The sequence below is a fragment of the Pararge aegeria genome, chromosome 10 (assembly GCF_905163445.1).
Source record: "Pararge aegeria chromosome 10, ilParAegt1.1, whole genome shotgun sequence".
Lineage (NCBI taxonomy): Eukaryota > Metazoa > Arthropoda > Insecta > Lepidoptera > Nymphalidae > Pararge > Pararge aegeria.
In genome coordinates this window covers 5,860,224-5,885,081 of record NC_053189.1, presented here as the reverse complement: position 1 = coordinate 5,885,081, position 24,858 = coordinate 5,860,224, and the positions used below count along the sequence as shown (strand labels likewise).

The 24,858-nt window shown below is 36.1% G+C and overlaps 1 protein-coding gene across 1 annotated transcript; it reads left to right on the top strand.

The window, feature by feature from the left end:
* On the top strand, window positions 1-23,993 carry LOC120626856 (tektin-2-like). Its single transcript, XM_039894633.1, has 7 exons — window positions 1-145; window positions 11,459-11,583; window positions 12,866-13,082; window positions 14,639-14,853; window positions 15,041-15,263; window positions 16,061-16,284; window positions 23,744-23,993. The coding sequence occupies exons 1-7, from the start codon at window positions 65-67 to the stop codon at window positions 23,934-23,936; spliced, it is 1,278 nt and encodes a 425-aa protein (XP_039750567.1). The 5' UTR covers window positions 1-64; the 3' UTR covers window positions 23,937-23,993.
* Window positions 23,994-24,858: the final 865 nt, after the last annotated feature.

Below are 24,858 nucleotides of genomic sequence, written 5' to 3'. Positions count from 1 at the left end.
CATTTATTACAACAAGCCGTGCAAAAGTTTTGTGCAGAAATAAAATAGCAATAAATTAGCCAGGATGCAGTCAGTAGTAACGTTCGAGAAACCATTACCACATTTAAGTTTGCCGGATTGGGATGCCCGGTTGTACGGACTGCAGGTGATTTAGCATTGTTTTTACAGCTGAATAGATCTTTAAAGCGACTTTGATTTGGCCATCGATAATTGAAGTCGTTGTATTAAGCTTAACAGAATAGAATAGAATATTCATTTGCTAAACATGGGTAATAATAACATAGAATATAGTAATGAAAGGCCCGTACATTTCAACAGTTCAAGTGTGTTTAGGGTTTGTGATCTATGAGAGCATTGACCTTACAAAATAAGAAACACAAAAATTTATTCACGTCGATGAATATGTGATAACTTCATCTGCTGAAAGGAATGTATATAATAATGCACCGAGAGAAATAAGACAGTCTACATCTCTAAACATCTTTAAATCGCGCGTAAAAGACCATTTCCTATCCATCATGTAAGAAGTAAAATATGTAATGATTTATATATACTCATATATATCGGAGATGGCGTCTTGCCGTCGTTTAAAAAAGATGCTGAACCGCTGACCTAACTTGGGTTGGTAACTTGCCGGTTACACTGTTCGTTGATATTAAAATTTAGTTCAAAGCAAACGAGATTAAATGCCAACAGATTATAATTAATCATAAATTGTAAACCAAAATACAAATTATTTGTTTCTTAGAATTATTAGAATTATTCTATTGCGTCTGCACATTTCTTCAATAATAATGTCTCTGCGACCGGGTCCGCCACACAACACCACGTCTTCTCCCAAAACTAGCCACAACGTGATCGACTCCTATTGGTCGTACTCGTTCCATCAGTGATAACAATGATTGTTGAAACTTACTTATTCTTAAATTAAACATATTAGAAATTACATCGAAACATCATTATAAATTAAAGAAGTATTTAACCCAGATTTTGCTGCCAGTCAAACAGCAAAATCTTTACATGGAGTTATTAATATTTCACAACAAATGTTGCCATCTATTGAAACGAAGCTACAAGTTCTTACTAAACTATAATCTTACTTATTTATTACAAGTAAGTTATTGGCAATTTAATTACATAAAAAATCATTAATAAAATGATGATAAAATTTAGGTTAGATCTGAATGGCAATCAGACATAAAATTCATTAGGAGTATTTTATCGCTTATATTGCCATCTGTTGTCACAGCGTAGAACTATCTCACAAAGTGTAAAAGTTATTTAAAAAACATTACCAAAGCCAATATCAAACCATTAGACTTAAAAAGAATGAGGTTTTACGTTACAAAATAAGTTGCGAATTAAAATTATTAAATAATATTCATATTACTTCCACTTGTCAAATTGAATTTGAATTTACCATCTATATCTTAGTAGTTCAAACGGAATTTTAAACACTGAATTTTGAACAAGGGTCTGGTGGTACAGCAAAATGATACTCGAATTATGTCCACCATGGAGCCGTAGAGCATACACCAATAACGCTGCTTTAATGCTGGTTGGTAGGTTTTTATCACAAGTTAGTCATAATTAACTTGCTCCCGGAGGCAAGGGGGTTGCCAAACTGATAGTGAAAATTCTTTATCAGAAAAAACACTAAAATAATTTTTGGTCCGATCCAGGATTCGACTTAGGACCTCGTGTACCTACTGTAGTTGCTAACCACAAAAATAACGAAGCAGACAAGAACTACTTTGGCTGAAACCAGATCGACAAGTCTAAAAGTAGAGGAATAATAAATAATATAATCATAATATCACAGTGTCTTCTGTAGAAAAAGAAAGCTCTACTTTTGGATCTGTTATTTTAAATATTGGATACAATCAGGCGTTACTTTGCGGAATTCCATAATGTATTATGAAAATTAAGCTTCAATTGCTATACTCCGCGAAAAGCAGGAGTATCTGTAGGTGTTATTTTAAATTTCTTCAATCAGATTTTAGGCCATGTACCCTCTTCGCTCATTTCGTCCGGTCCTCAGGAGAAGTTGACTTTACAATGAATAATTGTTTAAGTTTCGGAATCTCCTTCTCCTCCTCCTTTTCGCGGAGTATAGCAAACTAAGCTTAATTTTCATAATATATCTGTAATTTAGTTTTACAGCATTATGTGCAGGAAAGCGCTTTACCGTTAGATAGTGTGTGTGTGTCTATGGCGTCGTAGCTCCCGAAAGTTTGATCCAATAATTTTTTCGTATTTTTTTGTTTGAAAGATGAATTAGTCGGGTGTTTTGTCAAAGATGGTCTTCGCCACAAAATAACGAATCACATTTTTTTCACAACTCCCTCAATATGGGTATCAAATGAAATTGACTCGTATAATAATTAACACTTTATTTAATGGTGGGGGGTTTTAAGTTTTTAATTTCAGGATTAGCACCATTAACTGTATCTAAACCTTGTTCATAATATTATTCTAACAATAATAGTCAACCGATGAAAACCATTCTGCAACTAGCAGAGTGAATTTGTAAATGTTTATGAATGAATTCGGACGGTCAATTCTAATCCGAAAGCGATTTGTATTTCGTCGGATACACAATGCCATTCTGGAAACAACCACTTAAAATAGATGGTTGCGTTAAATCTGTCTATTACGGTTTCGATCCGTATACGATTGTCATACCATTAGTCCAAATGAATGAATGAATCCACTTTTATTACACCTCATAAACATATAGAAAAATTGTAAATTAAAATTTGACGAAAAGTTTACAATTTGGCCTTATCGCTACATAGCGATCTCTTCCAGGCAACCGATCGCGTAAAACACTGCTCAAGAAGAGAGGTAGGTGGTGCATATAAATAAACGTATATATTTGCATATATACCTATATATACATAAATACACTCACATAACATTCGGGTGGACAGAGTTCTATACCCAGTAATCCTTTTATTACTAATATGAGGGAGGCTTCGGCCGTGGCCGTGGAGTTATCGCCACCGTACCCGTACCGGATCGCTAAATCCCTTAGCGGCACGTCTTTGCCGCTAAGGGATTTAGCGATCCGGTACTATGTTGCATAGAAACCGATAAGAAGTACCGATTTTTGCTCAAATCTATATTATTGAAATTAATACAAATATTCTATTTAAAGAAAGCCTCAGCAGAGATAGATAGATAGAATAACAAGCAACAAAATATAAAGAAACAAAAGAAAGACAAAAGTGCATAGTACTAGGGTGCAAAGGCGGCCTTATCACTTAAAGTGATCTTTTACAGGCAACCTAAACGTGGAAGAAGTTCAGCGTGAATCAGTTAAACGGACAGTGGATGGTGCACAAAGTAAAGCTATAAAATAAACCTTAATAAAAAATTATTAATAAATTTCAATTAAAACACAACACCTTTATTTTAATCAATTCAAATTCAAATTCAAATTCATTTATTTCAAGTAGGCCTACTTTATAAGCACTTTTGAATATACTAAATTTTGAATATAATACCTTTAAATATAAAAATACATATACAACGTGTAACCCAATCACGAAACTAATTTGAATGATGCATAAGTATAATTCATAAGGAATCGCCATTAAATTTCCATTCAAACTAATTCAAATCAGTCTTAAGTGTCTACTTACGACAACCATGTTGAAGATAAAAGGCGCGTACGCTCATAAAGCGACGGGAGTCACATCATTTTAATTTTGCAATCATTATAAATGTCAATGTAAGTTTGTTTGTTACGCTTTCACGCCAAAACTACTTAACCGATCCTCATTAAACTTTGTACACATATTCTTGGAAGTGTTAGAAGTAATATAGGATTTTTTATCCCGACATTAAGCTCGGTTCCTTTGGGAGAGGGGATGAAAATGTTTAATGATTTAACACCATAACTCCGACAAATTATAACCGATTTCAATAATTCGCGGGTAACAGCTATTTTGTTATATTAACATACACATCAAAAAAGACTAAGAGTAGACCATCATAACAAAACAACGGAGTAGGAACTGGCCATTACTAGCCGTTACTCGTAACTTAGTGATTCAGTTTGTCCACATAGAAAACTTTTCTCACATCTATTAGATGGTGCACCTACTCTACTCGAAGAGCACTGCTACTGCTACACTAAATGTACTTGTAAACTACAAACAGCACTTTTGTATTGTCGAACGCAGAAAGCAATGTTCAAAGTGGAAAGTTTCTTTTGCCGTGTCGATAATAACTCTACAACTATTTCCTCGTTATAAAAAAAAGCTACTGCAGTAGAAACTGAAGTATTTTATTCTCTTTTCTTTATAAGTAGTAAGAACAGTTTTTGTCCATTATTGAGTTTGCTGCAATCGTGAAAGTGGCCGCGTGGTACTAGCACATTACCATTTTATCCCCGTGCCCCGTGCCTCAGTGAGCACGTCCATTTGTGGAACCGGGTTTTTATTACTAACAATGGATAACAGTCGTTTCAGCCCGCCAACCCACATTGGAGCAGTTGCCGGTATATGCTCTAAAACTCTCCCTCCTATCAGAGAGAAGGCCTTGTATTAAAAATGATTTATAGGCTGAAGATGATGATAATAACTATTAATATCCAATAGCTGGATATATGCCTCCTATCTCATAAGAACTCAGGATAACCACCAGAGTTTGTGAAAAGAAGGAAAGGTGAAGGCCATGTAATGAGCTACTACGTATATCAGGAGGCCCAGTTACCAAGTTGGTAAATGGACGGTTGATACACTTAGTGGCATAGTTGGTTAGCCGGCTGTTAATAATAAGCTTAATAATTGCATGCGTGTGCGTGTGTGTGTACGGGTGCGTCTGCTAGCTCATGTGTATGTATGTGCACGTGAGCGTGTGGATGTGAATGTCGTGTGGATGTGCGTATGCGTGTGACTGTTCGTATGCGATATGCATGTGTGTGTGCGTGTGCGTGCATTTTTGAATTGATTTTGATTTTGTTTTTTTGTTTGAGAGGCGAACTAGTCCGAAATGTTCTTAACTATGATAGTGGCTATCATAGTTAAGAACAAACTGGCGGATTACTACAGTATGGGTATCAAATGATAGGGCGTAACTTATCGAATGCTACACACACTATGACAAATTTAAATCCAAGATGGCCGCCAGTATAATGGCAAATAACATTTTTTTTTACAACTACCTCAATATGGGTAACCGGAAATGGGTTGATAATTATAATGATGATGAAATTATGACTGTGCGTGTGCATGCGCGTGTTTGTGTTCGTGCGCGTATTTGTGCGCGTGTTTGTGCGCGTGTTCGTGTGCGTGTGCTTGTTGGTGTGCGTGTGCTCGTGCGTGTTCGAATGCGTGTATGCGTATGCGTGCGCGTATGCTTGTGCGTATGCCTGTGCTTGTACGTGTGCGTGTGCTTGTGCATTTTTGTGTATTTTTAATCGATTTTGATTTTGTTTTATTGTATGAAAGGTGTATTAATTAGTCCGAAATCTTCTTATCTATGATAGCCGCCGCCACAAAATGGCGGATTATATGAGTATCAAATGTCAACTATACTAAACGTCACTTATATAATGCTATAAACTATGACAAATTTCAAATCCAAGGTTTCCGCCAGTATATAATGGCGATTACCATTTTTTTTACAACAACATCTATATGGGTTTTATAATATGAAAGGACCCAAGAAATGTTAAAACTATATTAAAAGTCAGGGGTTCTTTTAAATTTATTTATTCTGAGAGGATTGCCCGCAGTGAACCGGTAATGAATTGATAATGATAAAGATGATGAACATTAATGTTCATTGTAAATAAGAATTTTCACATAATAACTACATATTTCGAAAAGTAAGGCAATCTAATCTTATTCGACAAAAGTGTTGAAGTAAGCCGAGTTTAGCCTGTGATTCAAAACAAGAAACAAATTACTAAATACTTCGGTATGAAAATTCTAAATTAACTTTATTAGATCCAGCTTTTTGCGTAACGCCACAAATTCCCAAGGCGCGTTCACTTGAATCTGACCAAAAAATAGAATCAACAGATATTTACGAAATATGATCAAAAATGTTTTTAGTTCATTGTACTGGCCAAATAATTTTGGCTAAAGTCACTAATTGGATAACTGGAGCAAGGTTGGGGACTTTGGAGATACAAGGGGCTTTACCATAGGCATGGTGACTTATTGCACACCTCATAAGCGATGCCTTGAGGTGGGTATTACTGTCAGTTTACGCACACAGTGATTCTCCAACTTAAAATGTCACTTTTTTTATTTTTTATTGCTTTGACAAATGTTGAGAAAAAACACTATTTTTAACACTCATGATATGTTTAAATCTCTTTTTATTATTTAAACTAATTAAAAAATTGTTTAAAACAGTTCTGTCTTGGACGTCCGTGTGTCTGTAGGTGCGGATCCCTTATCTTGTGGTCACGATAACGAGCGAAATACTTCACTAATCGAGCTGGTTTTTTTTATAGGCTTCAGTATTTTGAGGAATAGAAGCAAGCACTGTAATGAATGATATTATGAGGCGTGCACTTTTGGATTTTCCAATTTTGAAAGACTGCTTTATGTTCGGAAGTATATGCTTGAGGAGTTCTCCAGGCACTACACCATCAGCTCCTTTATTGTCATAAATATACTTATTATTGTATAGTTTCGGTGGCCATCCTTGTCTTCATCATCATTTTGACGTGACCGAATGGTACTGTTCGAGAGAAAATGCTCAAGTTACATTAAACAATTATAAAATCGCTATAGGCCGACTGGCGCAGTGGGCAGCGACCCTGCTTTCTGAGTCCTAGGCGGGTTTGATTCCCACAACTGGAAAATGTGTGTGTGATGAACATGATTGTTTTTCAGTGTCTGGGTGTTTATCTGTATATTATAAGTATGTGTGTGTATTATATTCATCAAAATATTCAACAGCTATCTTTGTACCTATAACACAAGCTACGCTTACTTTGGGGCCAGATGGCGCTGTGTGTATTGTCGTAGTATATTTATTTATTTATTTTATCTATAGGTGTTCCTATAACATTTGAAGAGTTCACTCGATTTTTTCACGATACCTCCAATAGATCTTCACGAAATTAAAATGGTCCACCTTTGAGGTATGCCAAACAAATAAAGAATCATCATAATCTGTGTACAATTGGCGTTTTAATAACGTATTAAATAAAGAAAAAACATAGGTACAGTCGAACTGAGAACCTCCTTCTTTTTTAAGTCCGTTGAAAATAATTTAAATAGTTTATTCCGCTTTTTCAAGACCCCATAGCGACCGGAAAAAATTACCTGTACCTACGTGAACATTAAACGCCGCTTTACAAAACGTTTCACCAATACCCCCTTTTATAATTTTATGAGTGGTCTTGTTTTCAGGCAAATTAGAAAAGTTTTACCTGTCCCTTGTAATGCCAAATTGCCTGGTAAGCCCTTTACAGAAAGAGTATATATTCCCGCGGCTCTACTCGCGTTAACTTACTTGTGCTACCACTACAACAAACCACCAACACCTCAAAGATAAAGGTGATGTTTGAAGGACAAGCAAACAACTCAGTGTTTACTTTCTTTTCTATTCCTATATCATACATACAAAGTGGCAGTTATCGGGATAAAAGTATTCTTACTAAATTCTATCAAAAACCTGTCAGCCAAATCTTTTTATACTGAAAAGGCACCATAGGAATTTTCATTTTCGGGATAAAATGTAAATTCTTTGCGTCTTATCTGATTTAATCCGCATCTGTCATATTGGTAATCTACCTTTATGCGACTCTGGGTTTTTATCGCCCGACGTTAATATAATCAATCTAATCTAAAAGCTTCAGATGGTAGATTGAATGTAGTAATGCTATGCCTGTCTTCAGGGAAGTGTGGGAAAAGGATAGCACTACTCAATGGGTTTCATTACTGAAAACTTTGAGGCAGAGGGCACTGTGTTTTTTACTCGTTTAGTTGTCACCACTTTCAATTTATGGGTCTGTGGCTATCACAAACTATAGTTTTATAACCTCTTTTTTATTTAATACTAGCTGTTGCTCGCGACTTCGTCCGCGTTTCATTTTGTTTTTTGATGTGGCATTAAATTTAGTGGTAGTAGTAAAGTATTCAGTATCGCTTAGCCTTAAATGAGGGGTTTGCTGCTGTTCGCTGAGGAGTTCTGTCCTCTATCTCCAACCACAATCCTCAGATCTACACAAAGTTTGGGCAAAATTAAACACATATTATAACCTCTATAGTACAAAAATAATTATTCAAATTGGTTATAATTTCAAACACTTTCATCCCCTTTCCTATAGGAACCGAGCTTAACGTCGGGAAAAAAAGTATCCTATATTACTTCTAACACTTCGAAGAATGTGTGTACAATGTTTCATGAGGATCGGTTAAGTAGTTTTTGCGTGAAAGCGTAACAAACAAACTTACATTGACATTTATAATATTAGTTGGGATAGGATAGGATAGGATAGGGGATACGATACTATAGGATAGGATAGGATAGGATAGGGTATACGATAGTATAGGATAGGATAGGATAGGAAAGGATAGGATAGGATAGGATAGGATAGGATATATTTTTTTTAGATTAAGAATTTTTGTTTTATTGCTGTGTAATTGAAGAAAAAAAGCAACTAACAGACATTCGCGTTTATAATATAAGTAGAGATTTCGACGCGCTGGCGCTTTCCTTTTTCGCTTTGAATAATGTGGCATTAAGTATTCCAGCGTATGACGTATCTCGAAATCTTGAGTAATTGCTTGATATTGTCTGAGGAATTAACTAACTGAAGAACTTTTCGTGAAAAAATATTTGCCGTTAACGATTAACTAGGGTGGAAGATAATTTGAAATGTCGCAAACAATTTCTCAGAGGCGTTCAATTTTATCATTTCCAATATAATTGTTTTAAATGCTATTATCTCAAATCATTCGGAGAATCTTTATGAAAAGGAAGGACTATGACGTTTTATAAATAGATGCGTCATATGCTAACGATATTGAAACTTAAGGGCTCGGATCGGCTAGTAATAATATTTTCGTGGCGCGCTTCATTTCTCTCTTTGCATCTCTCCCTCTCTCTCTCTGAAGGGACGCGTGAGGGACGTTTGGTTAAAGAACGCAAATAAAATGAAACCTTTTTTCTATCCATTTTCACATTTCAAATATTACTCACAAACAGCGCAGCGCGATCCTCTTATACCTTAATAAGACATTCTTGGTATGTCAGATCAGATATAGATAGAGTAACTTCCATTTTACACATCAATTATATATTACTAGGTGTTGCCCGCGACTTCGTCTGCATTAGTTTTTGTTTTTTTATGTGGCATTCAATTTAGTTGTAGTTCTAGTAATCGTCACAGGAAGAATCGAAATCGCATTGTTAGTTAATTCATATGCTAAAGGTTAACGAAGAACATTTCTAAAAAAATTTATTTAGTCCTAGCACTGAAGTCCTCATAAATGTGGCAGTTACTATGTATTCAGTATCGCTAAGCCTCAAATTTGGGGTTTGCTGCTGTCGGCTAAGGAGTTCTGTCCTCTATCTCCAACCACATTCATCAGATCCACACAATTTTTTGGCAAAATTAAACACATATTATAACCTCTATAGTACATAAATAATTATTTAAATCGATTATCATTTGTAATAGTATAATTTGTCAGAGCTATGGTGTAAAATCGTCAAACACTTTCATCCCTTCTCCCAAAGGAACTGAGCTTAATGTCGGGATAAAAAATATCTTATATTACTTCTTATACATCCAAAAATATGTGTACAAAGTTTCACAAGGATCGGTTAAGTAATTTTTGCATGAAAGCGTAACAAACAAACTTACATTGACATCCCTTAGGGATAGAGATAGGGATTTGTAATGTAGAGGTTTTTTGCTTATTAACATATGGTCAATTACCTTGCTTTCATTTACCACTTAGGCCTATCGCTCGGGCAACGCATCTACACTTTTAAAAGCGTTATTGGGATAAAATTAAGTTTGAATTTAAACACAATTGGTTAAAATTATAAAAGCTAAAATAGAAAACAAGATTCTGAGTTAATCGAATTGTGTTTTCACACTTGACGAAATCCGTTCGCTACATGTGACATGATTAATTTTAAAAATTTCATAAGTCTAGACAAGATTTCTTTCATCAAGTTTCCTTCATGTGAAATTCGAAAACTTTTGTCTCCGACGACGTAAAGAAACGGTGATTTTTATTCAAAGTTGCGACGCTCCGTCGTAAATATTCATTCGAACAAAGTTTATTTTCAATGTAAAGTTGAAATGATCCTATTGACATTCATATTACAATGTTATTGATCGCACAGCTTATGTATTCAAATAAAATATGGTAACAGCTTGTTGATGGAATTATTTTTTGTGCTCTTTTAGGGAAGTACTGAACTTATAGAGTACTTCCTACTTTAGTAGGAAGTACTCTATAAGTTCCGGTCTTAAGGGTGTGGATGCCGGTGTAATTACAGGCACATAAGCCTAAAAGGCTTAAAACCTACGCCTCAGGTTGATGGACACAGGGCTTCATGTTGCAGGAAGTGTTCCATGCATGCCCTGCGAAGTGTTGCTTTGTTCACAGGCGATGGTTTTCTAGTTACCATTAGGTCGGCCATCTGCTTGTTTTCGTGAATTATTACAGTAAAAAAGGCTTCAGCTGTAGTTAGTTACCACCCATGTACCAATAAATAAGTAGCAAACATTTTAGCGAAACTGATAATGGGTATGGCGTTAAATACCGTTTAGTGGAACAAAGAAAATTTGTACAGTCAAGCGGGCAGGCAGGCGGGTAGATAGGCGGGCAGGCAGGCGGGTAGATAGGCGGGCAGGCAGGCGGGCAGGCTGGCAGGCATGCGGGCAGTCAGGCGGTTAGTCAGGCGGGCAGGCAGGCGGCCAGGCAGGCGGCCAGGCAGGCGGCCAGGCAGGCGACCAGGCAGGCGGGCAGACGGACAGACAGACAGACAGACAGACACAGACAGACAAACTGACAGATAGACAGATAGATAGACAGACAGACAGATAGACAGACAGACAGAGTCTTAGTGAAAGAGTCCTGTTTTATCCTTTGGCACGGAAACTTAAAAAGGACATGTCGGTGTCAGTTTTAATATTCATCAGAACATTTTACAAGTTCACTCAAAAATGTACAATTAACGAGTAGAAGAAGAAATACTTTAATGCACATATACGACAAAATATGCATAAAATAAAGAATAAACAAAAAGTACCAAGTACAACGAATAGATACGAGCTGCTTCTTGTATTGATATAGATATGTTTTTAGGAAGTTTTTGATTTTATTGCTTTAACCCACAAATTTAACCCAGGACGCAAAAACTACCGGGTGTTATAAGTTTGACGTGAACCGAATAGGCCCCCAGCTTCGTCACAAAAAGCTCTACTACTACTAAAATAATGAATCTACATGTACGTTTGCAGGTAACAGCAGACACCAGAAGAGCTGATGCATTCGACCTTCGACACGGCGCCCATCAACTCCGCAATGAAACAAGGATCAAGACTGAATGGGACAGCTACCATAACAATAACCGGCTTAGAGCAAGGTATCGTGAAATCAGTTTTCAACATTTTTGTTTTCTAAATCTCTCTCTACAACGTGCTCCTCGTTGCTCAGGGTCGTGTCCCCTTTCATTTACAACCTTTCAGATGATTTTATGCCATTTGACTCGGCTTTTAGCAACATGTACAGCAATATGCACTTTGGTGTCGAGAGCAGTGCGGATTTCAACGAATCGGGCTACTTCCTCGAGGTCTCTTTCATTCCACTTTACCAGTGACCACTATCTTTTTAAGATGGTCTTCATCTCTTTTGGCAATTTGAACTACCAAAGAACTACCTCTGAAGACAGGTGGTTGATAGTCTTCTAGTAATTTTAAGCTGTCTCAATATCGATGCGTCGTCCCTGTGTGCCGTCCACGGGATTCGCAGCATTCTATTTCTACAGCACCACATCTATACGTTGTCTATCAGCTGCTTTAATAGTCCAAGTCTCGGCTGCATGCGTAAGTATAGGAACAATAAGTGCGCGGACAAGACGCACTTTTGTCTGGATTGAGATGTTCCTATATTTCCAAGCTGTGGCATTGTGCTTTTGGCCATTGATGTAGCTTTCTAAATAAGTAACATCTAATCAAAAAACTTTCCTAGGCATTTCATCAATCGGTTTTCATTAGGCATGGTTCTTGCAATATGGTGTGGTATTTTGTGTTTGTATCATTATATTTTTCATTTTTCTATATTCAATAATTAATAAGTAGATAGTTGAAGTTCCGCAGAACGGATTTTTTATTTATTTTTGATACAACAAAAATAAACTTAAATTTAAAACATCAAGGGAGGGGACTCCCTTAATTTTATTTATTACAACTTTGTGGTGTATTTTGCTTGATCCTTACTATATGAGATTCCCAATGTCATTTATAACATTGGGAATCTAATACTTATCTTGGACAGACTTTTTTTACAGGGTATTTCATTTACGCATCCCAACGTTATGGGTATCTGGGACTCCACTTACACAATATCCACTAAACCCCAAGGCGTGTAATAGTATCATGGCATCCCAGTCACACGGTATATTATGAGCCTATTAGATTAGGCTTAATAAAATTGAAGCACGACAATTTTCTCCACCACAATTCCGGCAACCGCTAATTTCTTAGGGCTGGTACTGAGAATTTTTCAACACAATAACCCAATATTTACAATTCTTGGCTCGATCCGGAAATCAAACCAACAGATTTGTGATATCCGGTAGAACATGTTAACAGAACACAGTTATGCAATAGATAACCTCATCAACCTAAAATTTAATTGCTTGACAGAGTATACGAAATAGAACAATGGAAGTCAACCCTACAAGAGTTGTTAGATCGTATAGATAGAGAGATGAGCGCTCTGAAAGAAGAAAAAGCTTCCACCGAAAGAGAGCTCGAACAACTGAACATGCCACTCCTTGTCTGTTCCGAGTGCCTGTCAAACAGAGATGGAAGGAGGAGCACTGAACTGACTTATGATTTAGCTGATACAGAATTGAAGAAGGTAATTACAGTGGATGGTATTACGTCAACTGATACAGTTTTATCAGAAGACGGTGTAATTTATAATTTCCTCAATCTTTATACTACACACCAAACACATATTGCGCAATGTTCTCTCTACGCACGTTTCGCTCCAACACCGGAGCATCCTCAGGATCTCCTGAGGATGCTTACCTTTGACCTTACAGTTTATCATGGAAATCCGCAAAGTAAATGCCTGCTTTTATCCAATAGCATGAGGTATTCCAGAAAAATCTCCGTACTAAAAGAACTTGTCCTTGAATATTTCGGAAAGAGTTGGTGAAAGCTAAGGTAAATATTAATAAAATAATATGCAGACTCTGTTTTAAATCTACTGCGCTATTAAATCATTTACTGGGCTCTTATAGGTTGTTATAGGATCTTTTAAGTAGCCTATGACCTTATTCAAGAATTGGACTAACGAATGCGATTTTTTTCTCGGGCTGGTATTTGGTTAGCTAAGGATATTCTAACGAATACGACATAAAAAGGGCATGGACCACTACTTAACACTTTCGGGGTAATTTTGAAAACCTGAAACATGTATTTCACTTTTTAAATTGTTCATCTGCCCTGTAGCGGTCAGTTAACGGGTTGATAATGATGACGAATGCTAAATAAAAAACTTGTTCAGTTTTCGCTTAAAATACATGAAATTTAAACACAAATAACAGTATTCCCTTTTTTAAAACTATTATATCAAAACAACAGGAACGCTCTGGAGATGAAACATCGAAACATGAGCTCTATATCAATGGCTTGCGGCGCTTCAGGTGGCTGGGTCAGCTAATGCCACTTTGTACAATATTTCCCAATTAAACCTAGTGTGCACTGCGCAGTCCTTACCACTCGCATAAATACAAATCTCATATCTCTTACTCAATACGGTACTCCTATACTACGGATGCTAAAACCGGTAAAAGGTTGTTGAATGTTTTACTCGCTATACTTGTTGTCATAGTTAGTGACATCAAAATTAAAAATTTAAATATTTTTTATTTCGAATACTTTGAAACGTCAAGTATGTCTGTTTTTACGAAGCGGTACTAACATTATGGAAGGCAGATTATATTGGGCAGAAGTTGGCAAGAAACTCAGCAGTTGCTATTGTCCAACAATAAAAACATTTATTTTTCTCACTTGTGAGAGATGAAAGTAGGGCCGGATGCTTCCAAGCAACCTTGTCATTAAGAAATTCAACAATTATGTCGCTGTAATAGATGGATTTTAACACATCGCTTAGAGTTATATATTGGAAGGCCCAAAATTACCTTATGAATTATTATAAAAGCATAATTTCTTCTACAAAACCGACCCAGTGTCGCATTAATATTATTATTATGGGTGGTATTAAAGTACTGGATATCGTTTAATAAACTGTTAACTGTTAAGGTGAATTTGCTATGATTATAGCATGTACTTTTCTATTATGTGGGGTACCTGTTCTCTCGTATTTGCTTAACTACTGATTCAATTTAAATTAATAAGGTAAGCCTTAGCTAAGGTTAACTTTATTTATGCTTTTGCCAATTTCAGGAACTTTGCGTAACCGAAAGCAACAAGAAACTGTTAATAGATCGATGTCAGTCGGCTTGGGAGAAGATTAATAAACTGGAAGTGGTAAAATTTAAACTGCAGTTGGATCTAAACGACAAGAACGAAACACTTCAAATTGATAAGGATATGCTTAGTTTGGATAAAGACTGTGCTAACATTACCTATAAAACTGACTCCCTCAAGACTCCAAAAAGGTAAGTCACAACATACGGCACATTTCTTTAACATTACTCAAATCCTAAAAGATTTCATTTCAAATTATATCAGATTAATTTAGTTAAGTAGTTGCGTTAAAATGTTATTTGCTCCTTTATTCCTTAACTGGACAAAAGTCTTTAGTACAGTGACAGTAGAGCCAACATGCATTCAATTTATTTCCAGAATGATTACATACGACCAGTGGTTGGATAAATGTGAAGCGACAAAAAAAATGGCGATCGACGAGCTACAAGACACGCTCCGTCTTCGTGAATCCTTATTTGTAGCTCGAGGCCGCGCCCGAAATGCTCTGCGAGCCCAAACCGATGTGACGAACTATATGATGAGGAGACGCATTTACGATACGCAGAGGGCTCGGAATGAATTGCAATGGCAGAAGATGAAGGTATGTTAAGTGAATGAAAGAACGGATAAATAAATTATATAAACCACAGAGGAATGTGACAGAAATACTTGACAGAGCAAACTGGGTTGAAGGTACAATTTAACGGACTTATTGATGCGTCATAATCTTTTCCTGATAGCTGCGCTAAGAAATGCGTTTAAATATTATGCAAAAAGCAAATAATGTTCTGTTATGGCGTGAGTTATTTTGATGAGGCTAATAATAATATTGTTGATGCCTTGCGAGGAAACCTGTAAGACTACATCAACATTCTTATAAACTCTTACAATGTCATGTTAACCCAATACTTATTTTGTACTTGTTAGTCGAGGGATATATAGAGCCTATAATGAACCAAAAATTGGCAAGTGGGTAGGCGACCGAATTTGGTGGTACCAAGAACTCTTTTCTCCGCCTGATTCGGAGAACACTTAAAACCATCGGTCCCGTCGTTATACACCTGAAAATAATAAGGAGAATTGGAATACTACGCCAAACAAATTAATTATTAATTATAAGTCATTATTTTCATTTTTATTCCTTTACCTATAATTAAATTAGTAGTAGCTAACTCATCATTGAATTAAAATCTCATTGAAAACATTAATTAGTCGCTTATGCTTTAAGACGGCTTCTACGCTCGAAAGGCTCGACAGGCAAAACCCTCTGTCACCAAATCCTATTGGAAAAGAAATAATTCGACCACCCCTAAAAATTTGCTAAATTTCGATATTGCAATCCACAAATATTTTATGTGTTAATCTGCTTTAAAATTCAACATGATGGTTTATCAACAGATGGAAGAAAACATGGACAAACTAGCGACAGAGTTGAAGACGATCGGTGAACAGTTCGCTGACAAAGTGAACGCTCTTAAGGTAGCCGAGACTCGTCTAGAGACGCGAGGCTACCGCCCGGGTATGGAGCTCGCGTCCGACGAAGCTGATATTGGACTGAAGGAAGAAGTCCGCAACTTGAGGGAAACCATTCGGCAGTTGCAAGAAAAACAGGATTGTGGCAAGTAAGTATCGTCAAATGGACTCCACAGGGGACATAAAAAGCCTGCTTAGTTAATGATTATCAAAACTTAAAACAGAGCGATAGACAAAAATTATCTATAAAGGGGTTCGAAACTTTTTGTATGGAACAGGCACAACGATCCGCCGCCATTTTGGTTTTTTTTTCGAATATATGCAAGGGTAGAGAGCACCTATAGGAGCAAAAAATGTTAAATAACATGACTCTACTGATATCGCTAGTAAGGAAAACATCACACGAGACTCAAGAGTGCGTAAAATTTCCGCATACAAATTTAATATATCGGAATTTAAGAGTACCCTCATTAAAAGTTAACCCCTACTTTGTTTATGTACCTCCACGAAAACATGTTTGAACATCGAATCGCCTAAATACACAAACAATATTTCCTGATTAACGGTTTATTCCTACAAAATTGGTTAAACGGAAAATGATATAAGAGCTAAATCATAATAAAATATTGAAGGGCAACTAATTTTTCTAATTAAAAGCTCACACATCTACAAATAAACTTATTTATAATATAATATCCGCGGTAAATTATATTTATAATATAATTTACCGCGAGGATTAGCTAAAAGTTATTCATTCTTGATTTTAGGGATCATAATATATTAAAGGTAATATGTAGGTAAGAAGTCGGAAGGCCAGATATTTGAAGCGCGTTTCAGAAACGGGAAAGCAAAGCGCTATGTACAGCAAGCCACCAAGCATTAACTGTCGTCTACCGTCGATCGTCAAAGAAATTGACGGGTATACTCGTCCATCGTAACTAGTCCATCAGATATTACGTTCATCGACGTTACATCGTCGGCGACAATACCTTGCGGTTCAGTAGTGGAAACGAATAGTTCCTGAGCACACTACGTAATTTATAACATAATATTGATGGAAAGGCCACTTTGCGACGGTATTCTAAACTGGAGTAAAGACTCCACCCAGATCCAGATTTACTATTGCCTCGTCGCATCGCAGGTCGGTATAGGCTAACCAAATAGGCTAAAAGACGGCATTGCTAACAAAAATAGTATCGCATATTTTTGTAGTTGCCTGTCTCTACTAAGTGTTCGATATCTTTAGGCATTTGCCAAATTTCAGATAGGACAATAACCTTTCAGCCAAAGAGTATATAAACTCTAAATTATTTTTATACACCCAACTGCATTTATATAAACACAGCCCAATAAGGACGATGAGTTAAGTGTTAAATCGCTTTTAGAGGTGTGTTTCAGTGTCATGGCTGTGTAACGTACTACAAACTAACCATTACTCCATATCCCGGACGGGATTCACTGTTCCGGTGCCCGGAAAGTCCCGACCGTTACGTGTCTTAAGTACTCTTACCCGGAGTTTAATTTACGCATGCTTGCCACAAAATGTACGGAACACGTATTAACATTGATTCCAAGTGCTTTGCACTTACTTCCCTAATGAAACTGCCTGGGACTGTGTCCTTCTTGGAATACATCCAAAATCGCTAGCCAGACGAGTTTGCGTCTAGTGTAATTGCGTTTTATATGCGTAATGTTTGCTCGATTTTTGTAGCAATTAGCTAATTTTGTACAAATAATAAGAATATATTTTTTTTTAAGTTATGATCCATCTATTGAAGGTCAGCGATTATTAAGGCAAATTGTATTTTTAATGTCAAACAATTGTCGTAAGTTTTTAAGTCCAGATTTTCTTCTTTGCCGCACGCTTCCATTTCTTTGGATTTTGCCCTGTATGATGACTTGTATGTTCGGTTTCTCATCATATGGCCGAGATATTCAAGCTTTCTTTTCTTTTCTATAAATATAACTTCTGGTTTTTCTTTACTACTTAGCACAATCTATCTTTGTTTGGTTTCTTAATTCTATTCAATAAGTGAATTAAGTGCATTCATACGTATCGTAGTTCAGGTGCTAATACTTGAACTACGATACGTATTGTGTGTGCGTGTCAGTCAGTGGCGTGCACTTCATAGATACACAAAAGTACTGCCTATCCTAAAATGTATATATTACTGTTATAAGAGGAGGATTATTGCCTTTTAGGCAATTTTCCAGCTGTATGAATACCCTGGTAAGAAACCCAGTTCACGCCACTGATTATAGTGTTTGTTTTTCGTTACATAAATTAAGTATTGATAACAATTGTTAATCATATTCTCGTTAGTAGTAAGTGATATAATACGGTAAGATGCTCACTATTGCTGCAGTGGGCAGCGACCCTGCTTTCTGAGTCCAATCGAAATGGGTTCGATTCCCACAACTGGAAAATGTTTATGTGATGAACATAAGTGTTTTTCAGTGTCTGGGTGTTTATCTGTATATTATAAGTATTTATGTGTATTATATTCATAAAAAAATATTCATCAGCTATCTTAGTACCCATCACACAATCTACGCTTACTTTGGGGCTAGATGACGATGTGTGTATTGTCGTAGTATATTTATAAAGTCGTCATAATTTTGGAATATTAAACTTCCGCATCTAAACAATTTTTGTACCGCTCTGTGTGAAAACTGCGGTGCTTATCTCAAGCACAGATTTCCCTAGTGTGAGGCACCATTTTAGAAAGCAGCAGCATAATTCTTTTCAAAACAAAGAAAATTATTCGGGAAAATAATATAGATTTGTCGTTTTGATTGTTTTGTAGGAAATGTGCCTTATTCAATCCGGAAACTGTACATCTAATCTCTTTTAGTCTATTCCATCCATACTGATATATACTTATATTAAAAATGCGAAATGTATGTTACCTATGTTTAGCTCAAACACGCTTAAGCACCGATCTGGAGCTAGACATTTTAACCCCGGAAAAGGGTAACGTTTACGGAAGACTTAAAGAAAACTGTTTATATATTTTTACTTCATACCATAGAAAATCTTGCATATTATAGTATATATAGAATAATAATTTGAGTAAGAATTAAAAATACTTCTTTTTTTAATATAGTTGGAACGATTGTCTTATAAAGATTAAAGTTCTTCATAAAACAGTTGACTGTAAGGTCTGTTCTAGGATTCGTAATTTTTGTAATTAAGTGTTTGTGAACTAATTTGAAACGGGTTTCCTAGGCTTTTAATTGTGTGCTTTACAACGCATTCGCATGTAATTACGAGCTGCTACAATGTGCTGGGTCAAACGTAATTTTGTGATTGCAGACCGAAAGCAAATTACACTGAGTAACCTGAAAATTTGGTTGTTTACTCTTAAGTAGGAATGTTGTGGTATTAATATTACATAATGCTCATTAAATGCTCTTATATTATAAATGTGAGTGTGTTTGTTTGTATGTTTGTTTGTTTGTCCTTTCTTCGCATCCTAACAAAGCAACCAATTAACTTAATTTTTAGAGTTGAGTTTAAAAGACGGGTGTAACATGGCTATATTTTATCCCAGGAAACTGATCGGTTTTAACGTGGTATATTAAAAACCGTAATGAAGGCGGACGAAGAGCGCAGGAAACAGCTAGGAAATTTTGTTGGATTATTTTTACTACTCATAGCTGTTAAAAATTTGTCACTCTTCTCACTCAATCACTTCACTGGGAACTTTTCCGTAATTCCGTAAATTTCTTTAATGTTGCACACTGTACGGGAGCTGGGGTGATGCGGTCATAACAATAGAAACTCGATCATAACATAATTATACTGACATGTAGGTATATATCGTCATTATTTATGAAAACTTTGCGAGCGCGATGCAGGATATATGTGGCGCCATCTAGTTAGATAAAGTGGGGACTGCCACACTAATATAAAAAATACATGCTACAAAATTTATTTTAGAGCAAATCATTGTTAACAAAACCTCTATGCCTTTATAAAATAAAATAAAAAATAAAAGGGCCGCGAAATTCTTGCTAACAGTATATAGATTACATACATTTAAAAAATTTAAGTGAAAACTTAAAATAGAAAAAATAAAAAATATGAATTAAAAAAGTAGTTCTTAATTGCATTTATAAAAAGATTAATAATTATTAACTGATATAATATTTCTTCTCACAAGAACCCCTCTCATGCGAGGGTGAGGCCTCCTCCAGAGATGAACACCGGTCTCTATCTTTGGCTACTTGGATCCAGTTTATGCCGGTAACGATATCGTCTGACCACTATGCCTTAAAAAGGTCAAAAGAAACACTGTTGATGAGGCAAATTTTGATAAAGTAATTCGCCCAAAATGATTAACAGAGTAAATTATGTATAAGATAAGGGTGGGTGGGTGTGAGGCGCGTGTGTGTTACGTACTATTCATATGGAGAAAACACATGCATGCTAATGTAGTAACATTAATTCTGAGCTTTGCACTTGTTTACGTAATGAAACGCCTGGGATTCTGTCCTTTTTGGATTACGTCCAAAATTTCGAGCCAAAGGAGTCTGCGACTGCGTCGAGTGTTAGCGGTTGACTTTTTATTTGCTCATAGTTTCCCGAGTTGTTTCCTGCAGTTATTCCCGTGAATCTCTTGACCTTTGTTTGTTTTAATTCTGTTTTGCGTACTCGTATCATTACAAAACACACTGACGAAAACGCAGCTCAGGATGCAAGTCTTTAATTTTTCAGTGTGTACACAATAGCTCTTAAAGAAGTATTTCTGTAAGTCCAGATGAAATCCTTACGTTTTTCATGATAATTATCATCATCGTATCAACCCATTACCGACCCACTAAAGGGCACAGGTCTCTCCCCACAGTGAGAAGGGGTTAAAGCCGTAGTCCACCTTGCTGGCCCAGTGCAGATTGGTTGACTCCACACGCCTTTGAGCACATTATTGAGAACTCTCAGGCATGAAGGTTTCCTCACAATGTTTTCCTTCGTCGTTGAGGCAAGTGATATTTCAAATGCTTAAAACGCACGCACTTAGAAAAGTTAGAGATAGAAGAAGCGTACTGGGCTTCGAACTCAGCACCCCGAAAGTTAAACCGAAACCTTAACTACTACGTTATCACCGCTTCGTGGTAATAATATGTATTATTATATCTGTATCCAGGATGCAAAATATTTCTGTGTCAAATCTGTAAAAAAACTAATGCAAATATTGTTGAAAATTCCGTAAAAAGTCGTTTGTTTTCTTATAATAACAGGTACCGTATCTTCATCTCCGGTATGCAAGCTATCTCTATGCTTAATTTTATAACATAGAGAGTAGTGTTTGGCCCAAATATAGGTAAAAACAAGATGGGTTTTTCAAAACCAACACCCATTTTCACATGCACAAAAATGCGTGCTTCTTATAAAGCTAAAACTGTCACCAGTCTATCATTGCAGATAGAAAAAAGCAGCTCACTTATAAACCTGCCAACTACTACTTACTACTTAGTAATGACTTTATGTTTACAGAATAGTAGAAGTTTCTGAAATTACCAACAGAGTCTGGCACTATCTGCGTCAATAACATTGGCATTAGATTGACCTGAAAGCTAGTTTGGGTTATAAGGTAGGTGATAACCAAACAGAATGATTGACACAAATTCATAGACCATTCTAGAAATAGTTTTAATCAAGATAAGAACGGATATTACAGATAAGAAATGACATCTAGGGACAAACATCTAGAGATGAAAATTGCTTTGGAGACAAATAGACGGGACTCGCTATGCCAAATAATCTAGGTCCAATTCTAGTGAAAAAATAGCGAATATGCTTAGTTTTAGGGTCCCGTATTGAAATTTTTCTCATTATATACAATGTGTAAATGAAAACCGAAATAATACTTCAGAGGTAAATTATTTACCGTCTCTGAAACTTATCTGTGCAACCGTAACGCTACAAGTTTTTGAGTTAACCAACGCCATACCATTTACTCAAAGCAATAAGATACAGCCCTAAAGTCATATGCAAAAGTAAAATCAAGTAACTCCTGCCACTATTAGATACGCGTCGCGTAGCGTTGGTAATATGGAACTGTCAGTATTTTATCTTCAATAGGGTTGCCATAAGTAAACGAATATTTTAAATTAATTTGTATGGAAAAATAAATATGCTTCTTTTGATTTTATATTTTTACAGTTTGATTCCTTATGAAATATAGTTATGCGCCCTTCAACAGTATCTATTAATTCAGTTACACGTTGTATATTTCTATTTCCATCCGCATGTTTGCCTGTCCATACTTTGTTTGTATTTATTTTCATTTCTCAAACTTATCTGTTTCTTTGCCCCTTCGTATGTAGGACGTGTTCCTTTCATTGCTTGCTCTGGCTAACCGCTACGGTTTTCCACTTATCATCATTCTGGTCCTGGTCCGTCATTAATTACTAAATAGATATAAAAAAAATTATATTCGGTTTACGTACTAGTATAGTTCCGTAAAAGGTTAGTTCCTTAAAAAATAAAAATGGGTTCGTTTTACGTGACTTGAATATTCCTCTTATATAAAAAGTTTACCGCCCGTAGTTAGTAGGTGGATTAACAAGAAAGTAGTTTTCGCCTGAAATTAGTTCTGGCCGATGGCTATTCCACAGGGAGTTTCTTAATTAAATGAAATAGGAGTACTTATTTTATGGCGGTTTCCATGGCTGAAATGAATAAGTTTGTCAAATTGTTGTAAATATTTAATGTTGTTATTGTGTTGTGGAAAGTGCCTAGTTACTAAAGTGGTAAGCATGTTTGATCACGGACTGTGAGGTCCCGGATTCGAGTTTTATTTCATGCCCGCGGCTTCTACTGCGTGATGCGAATTTTAAACAATCCCGAGGGAATCATGACATTTCCCAGGATAAAAAGTATGCTATGCCAACTTCATGGTGCAATGTATACATGTGGCAAATTTCATCAAGCTAGGTGCAGTAGCTGAGTGAAATAAAGGTAACAAAGAAACAAACAAACACACTTTCTTATTTATACTTAATATTAGTATGGATTTTGTTTGAACTAAAACTTCTTATCAGCACGATATAGAACTTCTAGTATTTCAATTATGTAGATCGAGCAAAAAGCACCAAGGCAATGCCTAAGTACATAAGTAACGCCTAATCGAAAAAGATCCCTAGGCATACATTTACCGTACACCGATCGATTTTCACTAGGCAACTCAAGTTTTCTATGGTTCGCTAGGTGCGGCATTGTGTGTTTATATTATCATATTTTGTATTTGCTATATGGATTTAAGGTTATTAAAAAAAACCTGAGATATTTTTTTCATCTGCCACGTGTCACTTTAAGAGTCTGCCAAATCGGTGTCGTAACTTTAGATGGCGCCTAACGTCGTTAGTCGTCGCATAAGAGTTCTAGAAACTTTTTTGTCAAAGTCAAATATATCTTTATTCAAATAGGCACATAAATGACACTGTTGATGAGTTGATTATATCCAAAATGTGTACATAGCAGTGAGTAGTGTCTTAAGGAATCACGTAAATTACTAGGCATCTTGTTAACGCTATTCCTAGGTTTAGTGGAAACGGGCATAAGCCTCGCCTCTGTCCGTGAATGAAAATATTTCTCCTTTCCAGGGCGACCTACAACGCGTTGGAAGCGGCATCAATCAAGATCGCCATAGACCTCAACGATAAAGAGCAATCACTGGAAACGGACACTCAGGCGCTGGAAATGCGTACCGCACTGGAGCCCAAGCGTCCCACAGGCACCGATAAAAACTTGGTGCTTGCGAGTATGGCGGACGAAGTGCCGCAGATCGAGGGTTAATTTCATTTGAATTGCACGCAAAAGTTTTATCACGGTTTTTTATGAATTTTTATTTGTTTTATACAAATTGGAATTTTTAAATAAAATTTCTTTAACTTCTTTACAAAGCTTACCTATTATAAATTCTGGGCGTACGAGATGTTTTGAAAATTGTTTTTTTTGTACACTATGGTCGATAATGAAGCTAAAACTGACTTTTTGTATCTTTATTTATTTATTTTATTGAAACTTTTTATTTGTATACCACTACACTCTTTGGAAAATAATGTATAATACAAGAGGCGGCCTTGTCGCTTAGAAGCGATCTCACGAGATCACGTATCACGCCGAAACTACCTACTGAGTGCAGTGGCGTGCATAGAGGGTATGCAGATGATATAATATGATATATGGAATGAAGAAAATCTCCAGTACAAGTTATAAATACTTAGGGGTAGGCTTTTTATAACTCTTACAATGCGTATTCCTTAAGTTTTTAGAACTCTTACTGAAGATTTTCTTCATTTTATATCGTCTGCATACCCTGTGCATACCCTCTATGCACGCCACTGACTGAGTGAGTTCAAATGAAACTTGGCATGATTTGAGTTTGCTAAAAAAATATAAGGAGCCAATCGATCTCGTCAAACTCGCGTCTCCCGCCATAGATCCTATATTTTTCTTTGACAGTCTACTAAAGGCCATTATTCTATTTTCAATACACTATCAATGAGTATACAAACTATGATTTGTTGATATATTTAATATAATCATCGGGTTTATCGTAGATAAAGTGCTATAATTCCCTTTTTCCTAAAAAGTTCATACTACGAGGGAGGACATAGGATACGTTTTATATTGTTAAATTTTTTCTTAAATTTGCTATTAGGTAATCAATATCATTTCGTTTTATTTTATACCAGCTGTTGCCCGCGACTTCGTC

What these genes read in the sequence shown, in the direction of transcription:
- LOC120626856 (XM_039894633.1), top strand. Translation starts at nt 65, where the DNA reads ATGCAGTCAGTAGTAACGTTCGAGAAACCATTACCACATTTAAGTTTG. An exon ending in CTGATACAGAATTGAAGAAG is followed by an intron (nt 13,083 to 14,638) that starts GTAATTACAGTG and finishes TGCCAATTTCAG; the next exon opens with GAACTTTGCGTAACCGAAAG. An exon ending in TCCCTCAAGACTCCAAAAAG is followed by an intron (nt 14,854 to 15,040) that starts GTAAGTCACAAC and finishes ATTTATTTCCAG; the next exon opens with AATGATTACATACGACCAGT.